At 29.2% G+C, this 13,325-nt stretch overlaps 4 protein-coding genes across 4 annotated transcripts in view; 1 reads left to right on the plus strand and 3 right to left on the minus strand.

Annotated features, from left to right (window-relative positions):
* CBP (sarcoplasmic calcium-binding protein) overlaps positions 1 to 1,155 on the minus strand; it is a 4,149-nt gene extending 2,994 nt beyond the window's left edge. The window contains exons 1-2 of the mRNA XM_017906860.1: positions 1,030 to 1,155; positions 95 to 208 (exon numbers count right to left, since the gene is read on the minus strand). Coding sequence (XP_017762349.1) covers positions 95 to 208; positions 1,030 to 1,155 — 240 coding nt within the window. The remainder of the gene's footprint in view (positions 1 to 94; positions 209 to 1,029) is intronic.
* Positions 1,156 to 2,372: 1,217 nt separating this feature from the next.
* On the minus strand, positions 2,373 to 3,321 carry Vps29 (vacuolar protein sorting 29). Its single transcript, XM_017906864.1, has 4 exons — positions 3,312 to 3,321; positions 2,900 to 3,091; positions 2,582 to 2,817; positions 2,373 to 2,490 (listed from the first exon to the last, which is right to left on the minus strand). The coding sequence occupies exons 1-4, from the start codon at positions 3,312 to 3,314 to the stop codon at positions 2,373 to 2,375; spliced, it is 549 nt and encodes a 182-aa protein (XP_017762353.1). The 5' UTR covers positions 3,315 to 3,321.
* Positions 3,322 to 3,819: 498 nt separating this feature from the next.
* Positions 3,820 to 5,641, plus strand: Rad9 (cell cycle checkpoint control protein Rad9). Its single transcript, XM_017906863.1, has 6 exons — positions 3,820 to 3,853; positions 3,959 to 4,161; positions 4,222 to 4,386; positions 4,458 to 4,614; positions 4,681 to 4,852; positions 4,927 to 5,641. The coding sequence occupies exons 1-6, from the start codon at positions 3,820 to 3,822 to the stop codon at positions 5,639 to 5,641; spliced, it is 1,446 nt and encodes a 481-aa protein (XP_017762352.1).
* Positions 5,642 to 7,043: 1,402 nt separating this feature from the next.
* LOC108552356 (trypsin 3A1) lies at positions 7,044 to 12,855 on the minus strand. The gene is made up of 6 exons (XM_017906862.1): positions 12,767 to 12,855; positions 9,976 to 10,137; positions 8,096 to 8,386; positions 7,738 to 8,006; positions 7,471 to 7,619; positions 7,044 to 7,385 (listed from the first exon to the last, which is right to left on the minus strand). The coding sequence occupies exons 2-6, from the start codon at positions 10,119 to 10,121 to the stop codon at positions 7,182 to 7,184; spliced, it is 1,059 nt and encodes a 352-aa protein (XP_017762351.1). The 5' UTR covers positions 10,122 to 10,137; positions 12,767 to 12,855; the 3' UTR covers positions 7,044 to 7,181.
* Between the last annotated feature and the right edge of the window lie 470 nt (positions 12,856 to 13,325).

The raw sequence follows: 13,325 nt of genomic DNA on the forward strand, positions 1-13,325 counted from the left end.
AAAACTATAAATATTATATATCATATTATAAAATTAATCAATAAAAATAGATATTAAAATATTTGAGGTAATAAAATTTAAAAAGATATCTTACTTTTTCTTGTTCGCTATCCGAATCGTTATCAGTATCTTGTTCGTTTATAGAAGTTGAAATACTCGTTTGGTACATGCTTCTTTTACCGTACGTACGCTGGGCTATTTTATAATACTAAAAATAAAATATACAATCTACACATTCCATAATAAATAAAAAATTATTTGAAAAATTATATAATCATATATTATAGAGTATCAAATTAGATCACAGTATCATATCACAGCACGATCGTGTTGATATCGTAAATATAATCTATATCAAATCAAAATAGTTCAATGAACTGTGATGCAACACAAACTCTTAACAGTAGTCCTACAATTTTGAAGCTTTTCAAACATTAAAAATTAAAGAATCCAAAAAATTAATTTAATTATAAAATATTATACGGTTTAAAAAATTGACATTTTTCTCACGTATAAGGTTAAATTAAATAATAATAAAATTACAAAAATAATGATATTACAATTCAATTATAAATAAAAATAATACAAAAGTTAGCTACTTTTTACAATTAGCTACAACATTGTACATTTTTAAATCTTTATTATATTTTCCTTAATAAAGAAACTAGGCATGAAATAACAGCAAATAAAACCTTTATAATTATGCTTTTGTCACCACAGTGGGCGTATTTACAAATAAAAAAGTAAAACGGAATAGCTATCTGTTTATAATACATGACTTTTATTAGGAATATATACGTAATATTGACCTTAAACTCTACCGGCATTTTGTAAAATAGCTAAATATTTCAAGAAATAATTTGAAAAATTGGAAACATTTATATAAAATATTATGACAAATTTGATTTTCGTTATAAAAATACTCATAAAAATTTGCTGTCTATAATTCAAAAATATAATTTTTTCCATTGTGGTAATTAGAAAAATATATTATATGTTAATATGTATTTATAATAAAAAATAAATTACCTGTTTATAGTGTTGAATATTTTGTTTTTCTGGAATTCCATGGTATAAAGTAGAAATTGCTCTTTTTTCAAAACATTTGTTAGAAATTACAAATCTTAGACCAGTTCGTAATAATGTCATTTTCATTTTAACGTCAACTGTAAGTTATTTCAAGATAATAAAACTAGAAACGTCCACTTAAAATCGTTTGAGATTCAATACTAAAGTGAAGAAGAGTATCGGGCCCCTTTTGATGGGTCGGTCTCAAATTCTCCTCTTTGTTCTTTGCGCATGCGCAGTAGTGCTCTGTTCCCCTTTTTCTTACTTTTCCTTGTTACGAGCGTTTGTGCACGTCCCCTTCTTTTCATAGATAAAACCATAGGCGCGTATATTGACAAAATATACAAAAGGACTTAACTTATCTAACAAATATTGAAAGATATATTTAGATCTATTTAATATTTAAATTTTAATCAATGTCAATAATTTATAAATTAACATTAATTTATACTTTTTCTTTATTTTTTAAATTTCTAGTAATAAAAGGCACAAAATCGTATTAGTTTAATTGTTATAGAAGTATAGTAAAGATACATTTATAACAGAAAGTATACTTTGTATACAATTATAACATAAATTAATATTAAGTTTGTATTGTATATTTTATATAAATAACTGAAGATATATATCGAAATCTATAACAATTAAGAAATTTTTAACTTTGATAACATACAAATATATTTACGAAAATATATAGTAGAAATTTAAAAATATTTAGAACTTTATACATTGATAAAGAAAATATAGTTTCTATTTATTTATTACGCCTATGTCTAAGTTTATCAGTTTATTATGACGCGAAGGAATTTTACGTATAATCAGTCCATTTTAGGAATAAATAAAATTGAAAAAGTAAAAGGAATAATCGAAAATATAAAGATCAGAAGCAAATAAACATACAAAGAAATTTCAAGGAATCACAAAAGTAGGCCATGTTGTATGTATATGTCCATTTAAATGTACATAAATAGATATACGTGACGAGAAGCATGGAGCGATTTAGTTAAGATAACTTTTACTTTAATGTAGCATGAGGAACAATTATTTTTAATTGATATTATTGAACAGTAAAAATTGTAATTGTAACTATAATTTATATGGATTATTATTAAATAAAATATATAATACAATTTATACATGGTATCTTCATTTTATTTACATCAAATGTATTATACAATGTAACTTTTTATATAAATGCTTAAATGTTAATGTAGATACAGCTAATATTTTATATGGATTACATATAGGTTAAATTTCAGTATGAAATAAAAATATTCATAATTTTTTGAATTTCTGCATATATTTCAATTCTTTTTATATTCAATTCTTTCAACTTTTACATCATCACCCACAAGTTGATAGACATAAGTTACAACTGTTGAACTTTGAATATCCATAAGAACAAATGATGGGATAACTGATCTATAAATATAATACATAATAAAATAGAAATATATAAATATATCATGTATCATTTAATATTTACTCTATATTATTAATATAAAAAACATACGTGTCAAGAGGATTATATGCTCCCGTGGCTGAACCAGGATTAATATAAAATTTATTTTCATGCTCATATGCTTCAAATTTATGTGTATGACCTGATATCAAAATATCAACATCTAATTGTCTTTGAATTAAAGCTAATGATTCTGGATCTCCCCAAGGTACCACTTGATGTCCATGTGACAACCCTATTCTAAATTGACCAACAGTGACTACTTTTTGTTCTGGATAGTTTAAATTCTATAAATAAAAAGAAAATGATAAAATATATATAATATTTAAAGAATTATTATAATATTTATCAATATTAAATAAAATATACCTCATCAAAATCTCCTCTAACGACATGTACATCACTAGCTAATGTTTTCAAGTAATCATATGATTCTTTTGTACAAAGATTACCAGTACATAAAATATGTTGTATTCTACCTGGCACTAACAATTTTTTAAATCTACTTGGAAGGCTACTACATCTGTGTGGAATGTGTAAATCTCCCAATACTAAAACAAGCTATAAATAATAAATATTTTCAGTAAATATAATAAAAATATCAATCTAAAAAAAAAATTATGTAATAGAACTTTAACAGTATATATTTAAAATTTTTTAATATAAATTATAATGATAAAAGATAATAATATATTTTATTAAGGTTAGATTATAAGATTAAAGAGATTTGCAGTTACACTTAGTTAATTTTTATTAGTAATATTTCATTTCATTTACTTACCATGACGAATTTAATAGTATTTCTAGAATTCTTATATATTTGTTAGCTCTGATATTTAATTTATTGCATTTGTTAACAGTGAAGTTCACAACTACTGAAATGTCAAAGTAATAGTATGTATGTAGTATGTAGTATGTTTGACAGATAAGCTTTCGGCTTTCGATTTTCGAGATTCGAGATCAATGTTAATTGTCGATTGTTCTTATAATATGTAAAAATATGAACTTCATATTGTTATTTCTAATTTATATTTGCTTATAATGGAAATAATTTTGATAAAATGTATATTTATAATTATTGTATATTTATATTAATTATTTAAATTTCAGATTTTTAAATATACATTTTTAAATTATGATTAGTTTAGTAAATTCAGTTGATATATTATTGACGTGTTGTAGTACACATAATACCATGAATTTCTTTTGTTACTTTTTTGAATGATTATTGAATTCAATCATATTTAATGTTTAATTTGTAAGAAATAATTGAGTGAAAAGGCTTTAATATGAAGTGTGTTATACCAGGAGCAAACGTAAAAAGTATGTTGACTTTAGTTAGGTTATGTTTTACCGGTTTCGTATTTAAGTATTTAATAATGTAATATTTCGATATAATATACTCGTGCATAATAAGATCTATATTAGTTTTAGCAAGGGCTATACATGCATTATCAAGAATTGGAGATGAAATGTACATAGAACCACAGAAAGATGTCTTGTCATTTCGTACTGTTAATATAGCAAATTCAGCATATGCAGATTTTACATTTTTTCAAAGTTACTTTTCATATTATATCTATGGTGATCTACAGGAAAATGATGCACTGAAATGTAAAATTTCAATGAGGGTAATAAGAAATTACTATATTTCATGCAATAGTATAAATTGTAACATTTTTATTTTACAGAGTGCGGTAACTGTATTTAAAGCTCCAAATTTAATAGACAAACAGGTAGAAACATGTCACATTAGATTAGAATCAGATGCATCTGAAATTTTATTTATTTTAAAGTATAAAAATAGTATTACTAAAACACATTTATTACCTATATTAGATTGTGAAATATTACAGGTACGTATTATATACTATTAATAAGTGTTTTTGGTTTTTATTATTGTCCATACTTTTTTCATATTTTTTAGACAACATATAATAAAGATAGTGCATCAGTTAAGCTTACATCACAACCACGAGTGTTAGGAGATGCATTGCATAATTTTCATCAACAATTAATTGAAATAACTCTTGAAGTTGCAGCACAAAAACTTTTATTAAGAAATTATGTTGATGATGCCTCAGGTATATTCCAATAAATTAACAAAACAATATAGCTTTTTCATAAAATAAAATTTAAAAAATTACTAGGTTTATCAAATACAACACGTACACAACTTGCATTTGGAAAAGGAGAATTTGATCGATATGATATTGGTAGTGAAACATCAATTACATTTTGTATGAAGGAATTTAAATCTATTTTAAATTTTGCAGAAATTATAAATATACCAGTTAGCATATACTTTGAAGGAGCAGGAAGGTAAATATTGATAATTTAAATTTGAAGAGCTTGTAACTAAAAATATATATAAACTACTTATTAAAATTTTTTAGACCTGTTATATTTGCAATAAAAAGTCAATCTTTTGAAGTAAATTTAGTATTATCTACATTAAGCTCTGATGCAGATAGTCAAACAGATACAACATTAAGTAACAAAAAAGAAGAAAAAGTTACGAAAAAGAAATCAGTAAACAAACGAGTTTCTAAGAAAAACAATAATAAATCTATGAGTAGAATTAAAAATAAGTCACCTAAATCTAATAATTCATTAGAGAATGTCATTCTTAAAAAAACACAGTCATGTGTTTTGAAAGAACAAAAACAAGAGAATGATTTTAAAGAACAAGCTAATTTATCAATAAATGTAGTTAGTACATCAGAAGAAGATAATCAAAATTTAAATAAAGTAAGTAATTTTCCAACACAAAGAAATCATGAAGAAGAATCTCAAAAAGATTCCTTACATAGTGGTGATATAATTACAAAATTTAATAAAACATCTATAAGTGGAAAGAAATTAATAAACTGTGTCTTTTCTAACATAACAAAAAGAAAATCTAGTAGCAATAAAACTGATAGAGAAAAGAGTTTGAATAATGATAAATCTGATTTATTAGAAGATGAAATAGTAAATTCGTCACCTCCACCAATTAAAAAGGCTCGTTTGATTTTTCAAAAATGTTTTCAAACAACATTTGATCCAAATACATTGCCTGGATATGATAAAATTTTAGCTGAAGACTCAGATGAAGCTTGTAGCGAATAAAAGTGCTTTCTCATAATTTATTTTTTATGTTTTTGCCTCAGTTAGGTAATCTTAAAATTTGTATTATACCAATTTATATCATTAACTTTATTTTGATTAATATAAATGTTTGAGAATGTTATGTACTTATGAATGTGCATACATTTTACAGACAAATATGTATAAAGTATAAATATACGTATATATAGATTTGTTATTATTACATAATCTTATAAATAGTACTTGCTTTAATATTTTATAAAAGTATCAAACATTAATTTTTATCACATTTTACAATTTTATTATATTTATAGTTTGGTTCCTTTAATTCATATCAATGATTATATCAATTATTTATTAGTATTTTTAATTGTAAAATATGAAATTAAAATTCTTAAAATGAAAATATTTTTTATATACTTAGATAGTTAAACAGACATTATGATAAGTTTTATAAAGTTTAATTTTTTAAAACAATATTTTCACCATTTTATTTTTTATTTGAATTATGTACATTTTTTCATAGTTCTTTAGAACATTTTATATATAAAATTAGGGTATAATGAGAAAATTAATATTTTGTAAAATATTTGAAATTTATAACAAGATTTATACTTTATTAAGAACATATTCGACAGTTTAAATAATATTAAAATTAAATAATAAATTCTATATACTATATATTAGATTGAATAGTAAAATTGTTTACTTGTTGACATTGTAATAAACGTTATAAAAATATTATTATTATTAACTATAATAAGCAAATTATTGAAACAAAAGATTATATGGTTCAAATAATTCACAAAATTGGGCAAACTCGATTTTCTCGTAAACGAAGAGCAAACCGATTGAATTTTTCATACTTATTTACGTAAAAAAGGTACCTTCAAACGAAAAAGTGTTATTCCTTTTTTTCGAATTATTTTTGCACGTAGAATCACTCTCTACCCGATGGTACCTATATATATATATATATATATGTCAACAACAAATAGTCTTTCAAAAAATTTAAAATAAGGTCTGAATGTCTAGTAAAGGAACAATTAATTTAACTTTCCTTATACGTGAGAAAATAAAGGACATTATTTATATTTCTTAGTAATCAATTTTCTGAATCCAAAACACAAATGTGGGCGTGTTTTATACCCGTGGACAATTTCAACGAAAGAAGGAGCACATTATCCTTCTTAAAAGCAGACACACCTCTTAAATTAATCATTAAAGATTTGGAAATACAATGCATTGAGCTGTTTCCATAGCGTGTCTGGAAAATTTCATTGACGAGGTTATAAAAAATTTCATTTTCTAAACACGTGTGAAATGGGTGTTATTGAAGTTTCTATCTGAATATAATTTTATGGTCAATATAATTTAACATGAAAATTTATTTCTACCATTCGTTTTAAATGTTTCAATTGTATTATATTTAACATCTTTTTATTGCACTTTTCGTATAGAACATTAAAATATAAAGCAAAATAATAAGCAATACAACAGTTTCACTGCAGCAAACGATATTGATTTTTATCCATATAAAGTTGTAAAGTAGCCAATCAATCTATGTTGAAGGTTGATAAGAGGTATTATCCAAATTATGAAGTGTCATTTGTTCGTCGATCCAACCACGTGCAAATGCAACGTCGGCGTTAACAAACGGAATTCTGTCCAAATAACAACCAATTCCCCATGATACAATACCTGCTTGTACATATCTTCCGGGATCATTTTTACTTGGACATACAAGCGGACTTCCCGAATCACCCTAAAAATATCATTTATTTGCTTTTGTTATGTAGCTGGTAATTACAAATTTTTACGATATCGAATTTATAATAGATTTAATTTACCATGCAAGTATCTTTACCCTCTCCCCCGGCACATATAAAGCCCTCGTGAAGAACGATGTCTTTTTTCTTAGATTGTAGCCTATCCTGACATAGATCACGTGGCATTATCGGCACATCAATCTTTTTCAAGATTGTCTGTATATCCCCACCTGTACAACATATAACGTTTCAGTTAAAAATTTCAGAGGAATTACTTTATTATATTATCATTTTATCACCTGAAACAGGTCTATCTAAATCGACAAACTCAATGGTCAACATTCTTACCCAATTCGTCCGTTCCCCAACCACTAACGTAACATGATGAATTATTAAATACAGTGTTTTGTTCCGGCAGACAAACGACGTTCACGTGTAGCGTAATATTTACTGGCTCAGACAAAATCAAGATGGCGAAATCGTAGCGTGAAGGCCTAGAATTGAACTTTTCATGAACGATTATATTTTTTACATTGCGATCCTGATAAGGAAAAGGTTCATTACTAGACAGTCTGTTCCATTCTCCAGCACGAATTTTTAATTTGGACGGGTTTATCCTGTTGAAAGATCATGTTATTTACTTCGTTACAGAAAGTAAAGCAAATCGCTATTCGCGAGTAATATAAAAGAACATTCAACTATTTACCTATGCACACAACTAGCTGAGGTTAAAACAGCCTGCTTGTGAATTAAAGAACCCCCGCATTGAAATTCAAATTTCTTATCTTGGTCTTTCCGTAATATGATCACCATCCATGGGAATTCACCGAATTGCGCTTTGTTGTCGAAGTCACCGGTAATTTTAAATTCAACACCGTTGGGGTATCTTCTTCCACAACCATAATTCACAATTGGCGGTGGTATAATTGTAATATCTTTTATCGTTTCTGATGTGTCACAGCAGATATTTAGGAAGTCCGTGCATGAATTTGATACACTATATCGTTAATGACGTTAAAATTAGATATACTTGAATCGGTATTGTATAACAAGGAAATAGGAGATAAAAGGAGAATGTTAAAAAAGGGACCATTTTTGTCATTGTCTGGAAATTTTATTACTTAAAATTTATCAAATTTTTTCATTCGAAACTTCGTTTTCGAGAAAAACGACTTTGAATATTCACCGAGTGCGCGTGTACTTAAACTTAAGCTAACAATAAGACGGATGGACCGTCAGTATTGTAGAGATTTTCTTTATCGGCTGGCTTTTTCTGACACACTGACTTCACGGCTTCTACCGACGGACTCTCCATGAGTCTTAACTCTCGATTTTTAACACGCCAAGTGTCACGCTGGTCTCCAGGGACCGGCACTAGACTTTCCGTTCGGGCCCGGCCGGTCCTCATGAACCAGCCCAGACTAGGACCAAAAAGTGCTAACTTTTGGTATTAAATTCTTCGCCATCTTTGTACCTAACGTTTGGGAATTCCTGTTATAACAATTGGTACAGTATCTCCGAGTTTTATGAACACTTCGCTCGCTATCGGTGGTCTACTTGACGGTCGAGTCTGAGCCTGAACGGAACGGCAAACGAAACGGGCGGGGCACTTAACGTGTTAACTAATAGCTCTCAATCACTCTGTCTCTTTTCGCAAATAACTCATGCGCTTGACCTCTGGACATAGGTTTTTAAACCCGTTCAGAGAGCGAGCTCCCTCGCTATTAGCGGTTTGCGGGACCAAGGGTGTGCCCTTGGTCCGCGAATCTGTGACCCCCGTAAAGTGAACTTCTTCCTCCACCAAGAATGAAGACAAGAGGCAAGAATGAAGTTAATAAAAGAAACAAATAAAACCACGAGTCACTCAGTATTTAGGACCTGGCTGCTGGAAGACCCTAACGGGTCCCTTAGACCTAAGTTCCAGATAGGGACACTCTATGCTAATAAACTCTATGCTAATTCCTACAGTATATCACTGCATTCAATGGATATTCGAAGTCAATTTTCTCGACAATGAAGCTTCAAATGAAAAAATTTTATTCTTTATTTTTGATTTGTTTCTTCACGTAGAATTACTCTCTCCTCAGTTGTACCACCCTATGTTGTGATACCCTGTATTTGATCAGTCCCGTTTTCGCATATTTCGATTCATTTTTTACAACTTTCGTATTTCAGCAAAGTGATAAAGGAATTTTTTGTTCTTTGGAGGATGCTCTTAAAAGTCCTGAAGGAACTTTTCATTTCCAGGCGATGCCAAAAATGGCCTCTTTTAAACATCCTCCTTTGAATAATGAAAACACGGTGAAAAATAAAATTGTAATGACCTATAATTATCGTAAAGTAAGTCCTAAGATAGTAGTCTCAAGCGTCTCTTATAAAACATCTAAAGAAAAGCTGAATCTCACGTATTTGTCAAAAAATAAATCATCGTACATGATTTGAAAAGAATGAACTTCGTACGTCCCTGACATTGGTAAAACTAACACACTATTACAAAGTCTTGTAATCTTTGCCGTCCTGAGATCAATCTTAGGAACTCACACTGGTAAATGTCGCGCAATGGTGTTATTATTACCGAAATCGAACCTGATATTAATCAGCCCTGCACCTTGTTCCAGCAGAGGTTGAACTTTGCATCGATAATATGGCACACACTCACAATCTTTCTTTTGAGGAGCTGGCATAGCCAGAGGTAAGCTGACTATCGACAGTGTCAACAATGTTCTCCACATCGTGATGTTGGAGGACCTGAAGCAGTGTCAATCTCAGGGTTAGATAAATGGGTCTTTGAAAGGAGTATGTTAAAAAAGGGCCATTTTTTTTTTAAAGAATTATCTTTTGCGTAATAAGTGCCCCGTCTGGTGAAATTTTTTAAAAACATTATCAAAGGCATGAAAGGTGATTGGATGATTGAGGAAATCTATTCGCGTATAATCTTTCTGCATGTGCAGCACTTTCCCAGTTTCGACATAAATTGATAACATGTCTATCTTTTCTTCTTTAGAATACTTCATTATAAAATGATAATTCACTGTATCAGAATAAATACGCAACAGAAACTAAATTGTACATAAGGAAGTAGTTGAATTATTTTCAAATGTGTACATTTCACAATAAGTACAACATAGAAGATGTTGCGTAATGTAAACAGTTATCACATTGAATTCATAATATTGACCACAATGTCGCGAGTACCTAACAACATTAAAATTAAACTGTCTCCTAAACTAATGGTTTTTTAACATAAATAGGTTAATACTTTTTTCTAGAAAATATGAAGGTAGCATCAGCTGATGTAATAAAAAATATATGATTCTATTTCAAAAAATATTAATGACCTTCATATATCCTTTACACGTCCATCTACAAAGAAACTAGTACCATCAGAATATGCCTTTCTCAAAACTATTCAACTTTATCCGAAACATTTTTCTCTATGCATAATGATAATGACGTATATCTACTAGTAGATGGCAGTATGTGATAACCCACTCTATATTTATAAATAGTCTGTGGCAGATGCTATCTACAATTTTATAACCTATAGTTCAAAAGGATACAATTGATTTCTTTAAAAAGATTAAATTCAAAGTAATAATTAACACATGCATACGGTTCCATACATTTATTCAAAGTGCTCCCAAAGACCGCACATTTTTGAACGCCCCAGAAGCATGCTTGGCAAGCAATACGTTGCATATATGCACATTTTTAATTTAAAATTGGTAATATATTCACATAAAGTATTCTTAGATATTATTATATATTTATTATATAACATTTTTTATATTTTAACTAATATTTATTTCACAAACTTGAATAATGTTTTAGAATGTGATATCTGGTAAAGTATACTTCTTTGTGCAATGGTGTTTGGCACCAGATTGAAAATGTAAATGATTTTTAAAAAGCTATTTCCGTGCAAATTTGCACATATACTTCGAAATAACAAAATGTACAACAATAAAACACTTTATAAGGTATGGTAAACGATCCTCACAGAGCTACCGATGTACTGGCTATACTGACTAATTGTTTTTACATTCTTGGAATGTCAACATTCAGTTATTTCGCTTATCGTTTGTTACAAGAATGCGCAAGGCTTCACTACCCTGGGTAACATAACAAAAACATTAGTCTCTGGTCGCCTAAGTCACAGATTCAATCGAAAAAAGCTGAAAACGAGATATCCCGTGACCCGTACTCAATGTGTTAGGTTAAAAATCATCCTTATTTTAACCACTTGCGCTGGCAAGAAATTCACAGACGCGTGTGCCAGAACGGTCAAGTGTTTCTGTGACAATTGCCTGACGACGTGTGTACCACGTCGTTGGTGATTCTGCGACAAAAGCATTACGACGTGCGTGACACGTCTTTCCAGCGTAAGTGGTTAACACGTTGACTGCCGTGGGGATCATCGGTGACCAGCGACGCGACCAATAATAAAAATACATAATTAGAGTAAATGTCGATAGTGATAAATTTTTAAATAATACCATTGTTTCTATAACGATTTGAAGAAATTAATGCCATACAGGACATGCAAAAATAATTTTCTTAACACAAGGAAAATATACATATTATTTGTACACATAGCGATGAGTCACATTGAAACACTGTAGACAAAGAAAAGGTGAACCAGAACAGTCGGCACAATAAGTCGCTACTCTTTTAGTGCAATTCTTTGCTCTAATTCTCCCTAGCTTTTTTGAATTTTTTTCGTAGCACACTTTGCAAAATCGCCTTACATTTCGCACACTTCCCGGTTCTTTCTTTAATTTGTGGCAACGTTCTTTATGTCCGTAATTACTTGATGAAGTGCAATCTTCAACATCAGAACACTTTACCAAATACATCGTTAACTTCATCCTAAAATCGGGAATTGAAATATTTTTTCCAGTTACTTGTTGGTATAACACTACTGAATTTACAACACAAGTATTCAGTAATAGCTCTATTGCCAATTTCCTGTACCACTTTATGGTTTGAATAAAAATAAAAATTGATGTAAAGTGACAAAATATAATAAACGCACTGACTTGATTGCAAGATGCACAGAATAAGACTAAGAAATCAGAGTATCTGCATAGCAACCGAAACACACCAGTTTGAAAATCGCAAAAATCGTTTGCGGTGCCTCGGGAGTCACCGGTGACCCCACCACGAAAAATGCATGAAACGCAATTATACAACTCACCTTATCTGTTGTAAATAATATTTCAACATAATATGCATCGCATAATAAAAAGTTCATGTTGGCGCTATGGGTAAATCACATAAAATGCGCACAACAGTCAACATGTTAATGTCATTAAGTACCAATAATTAACTAACATTGATTCACCTCACTGCATATTAAAAACAACGTAATACTTACCGTAAATCGATTTTAGATATCAGATACTGCCTATCCTTTTTGAAGAACTGACTATAGGAATGAGATGCACGTTGAAACGATTTGGAGTGACTTCTTCGTTTACATCCACAGTAGTCACGTTCCCAGTATTTATGACAAATACCCCACCAATGTTTACGATTCCTTAATTTTTCATTTCAGCAGCGTTCGTTTGCAGACATATATATATATATAAGTTAGTTCTTAATTCATTGCATAGTCAGTAAATCTCACTGCTTTGAAACCAGTAATTTACATCGAAATGTAAAATACCGGTATTATATTAGTATACCGGTCCATCCTCCTTAGTCCAAGTTTAGTACATACGTACTCGGTGAATATTCAAAGTCGACTTTCCCGATAACAAAGCTTCGAATGAAAAATTATATTCTCTATTTCCGATTTGCTTTTTCATGTAAAATCACCCCTTTCCTGGTTGTACTATCGTTGCTGGGACACTATATAATACACTATATTACTTACAAACACCATCCCAGTCGACAGATATAAATCACATTGAACACTTGTCAGAAAGAGAAAG

The sequence above is a fragment of the Eufriesea mexicana genome, unplaced genomic scaffold (genome assembly GCF_001483705.2).
Source record: "Eufriesea mexicana isolate 0111107269 unplaced genomic scaffold, ASM148370v2 scaffold6248, whole genome shotgun sequence".
Taxonomy (NCBI): Eukaryota; Metazoa; Arthropoda; class Insecta; order Hymenoptera; family Apidae; genus Eufriesea; species Eufriesea mexicana.

Bases quoted from the DNA above. Each gene is read 5' to 3' on its own strand.
- LOC108552356 (XM_017906862.1), bottom strand. From the start codon at position 10,121: ATGTGGAGAACATTGTTGACACTGTCGATAGTCAGCTTACCTCTGGCT. The intron at 8,387-9,975 runs GTTCGATTTCGG...TTAACGATATAG, and splicing joins GCAGGGCTGATTAATATCAG to TGTATCAAATTCATGCACGG. The intron at 8,007-8,095 runs GTAAATAGTTGA...ATCTTTCAACAG, and splicing joins TCAGCTAGTTGTGTGCATAG to GATAAACCCGTCCAAATTAA.
- Rad9 (XM_017906863.1), top strand. From the start codon at position 3,820: ATGAAGTGTGTTATACCAGGAGCAAACGTAAAAA. The intron at 4,162-4,221 runs GTAATAAGAAAT...TTTATTTTACAG, and splicing joins AATGTAAAATTTCAATGAGG to AGTGCGGTAACTGTATTTAA. The intron at 4,853-4,926 runs GTAAATATTGAT...AAAATTTTTTAG, and splicing joins TACTTTGAAGGAGCAGGAAG to ACCTGTTATATTTGCAATAA.
- Vps29 (XM_017906864.1), bottom strand. The intron at 2,818-2,899 runs GTATATTTTATT...TTTTATTTATAG, and splicing joins TTAGAGGAGATTTTGATGAG to AATTTAAACTATCCAGAACA. The intron at 2,491-2,581 runs GTATGTTTTTTA...TTATATTTATAG, and splicing joins GCATATAATCCTCTTGACAC to ATCAGTTATCCCATCATTTG.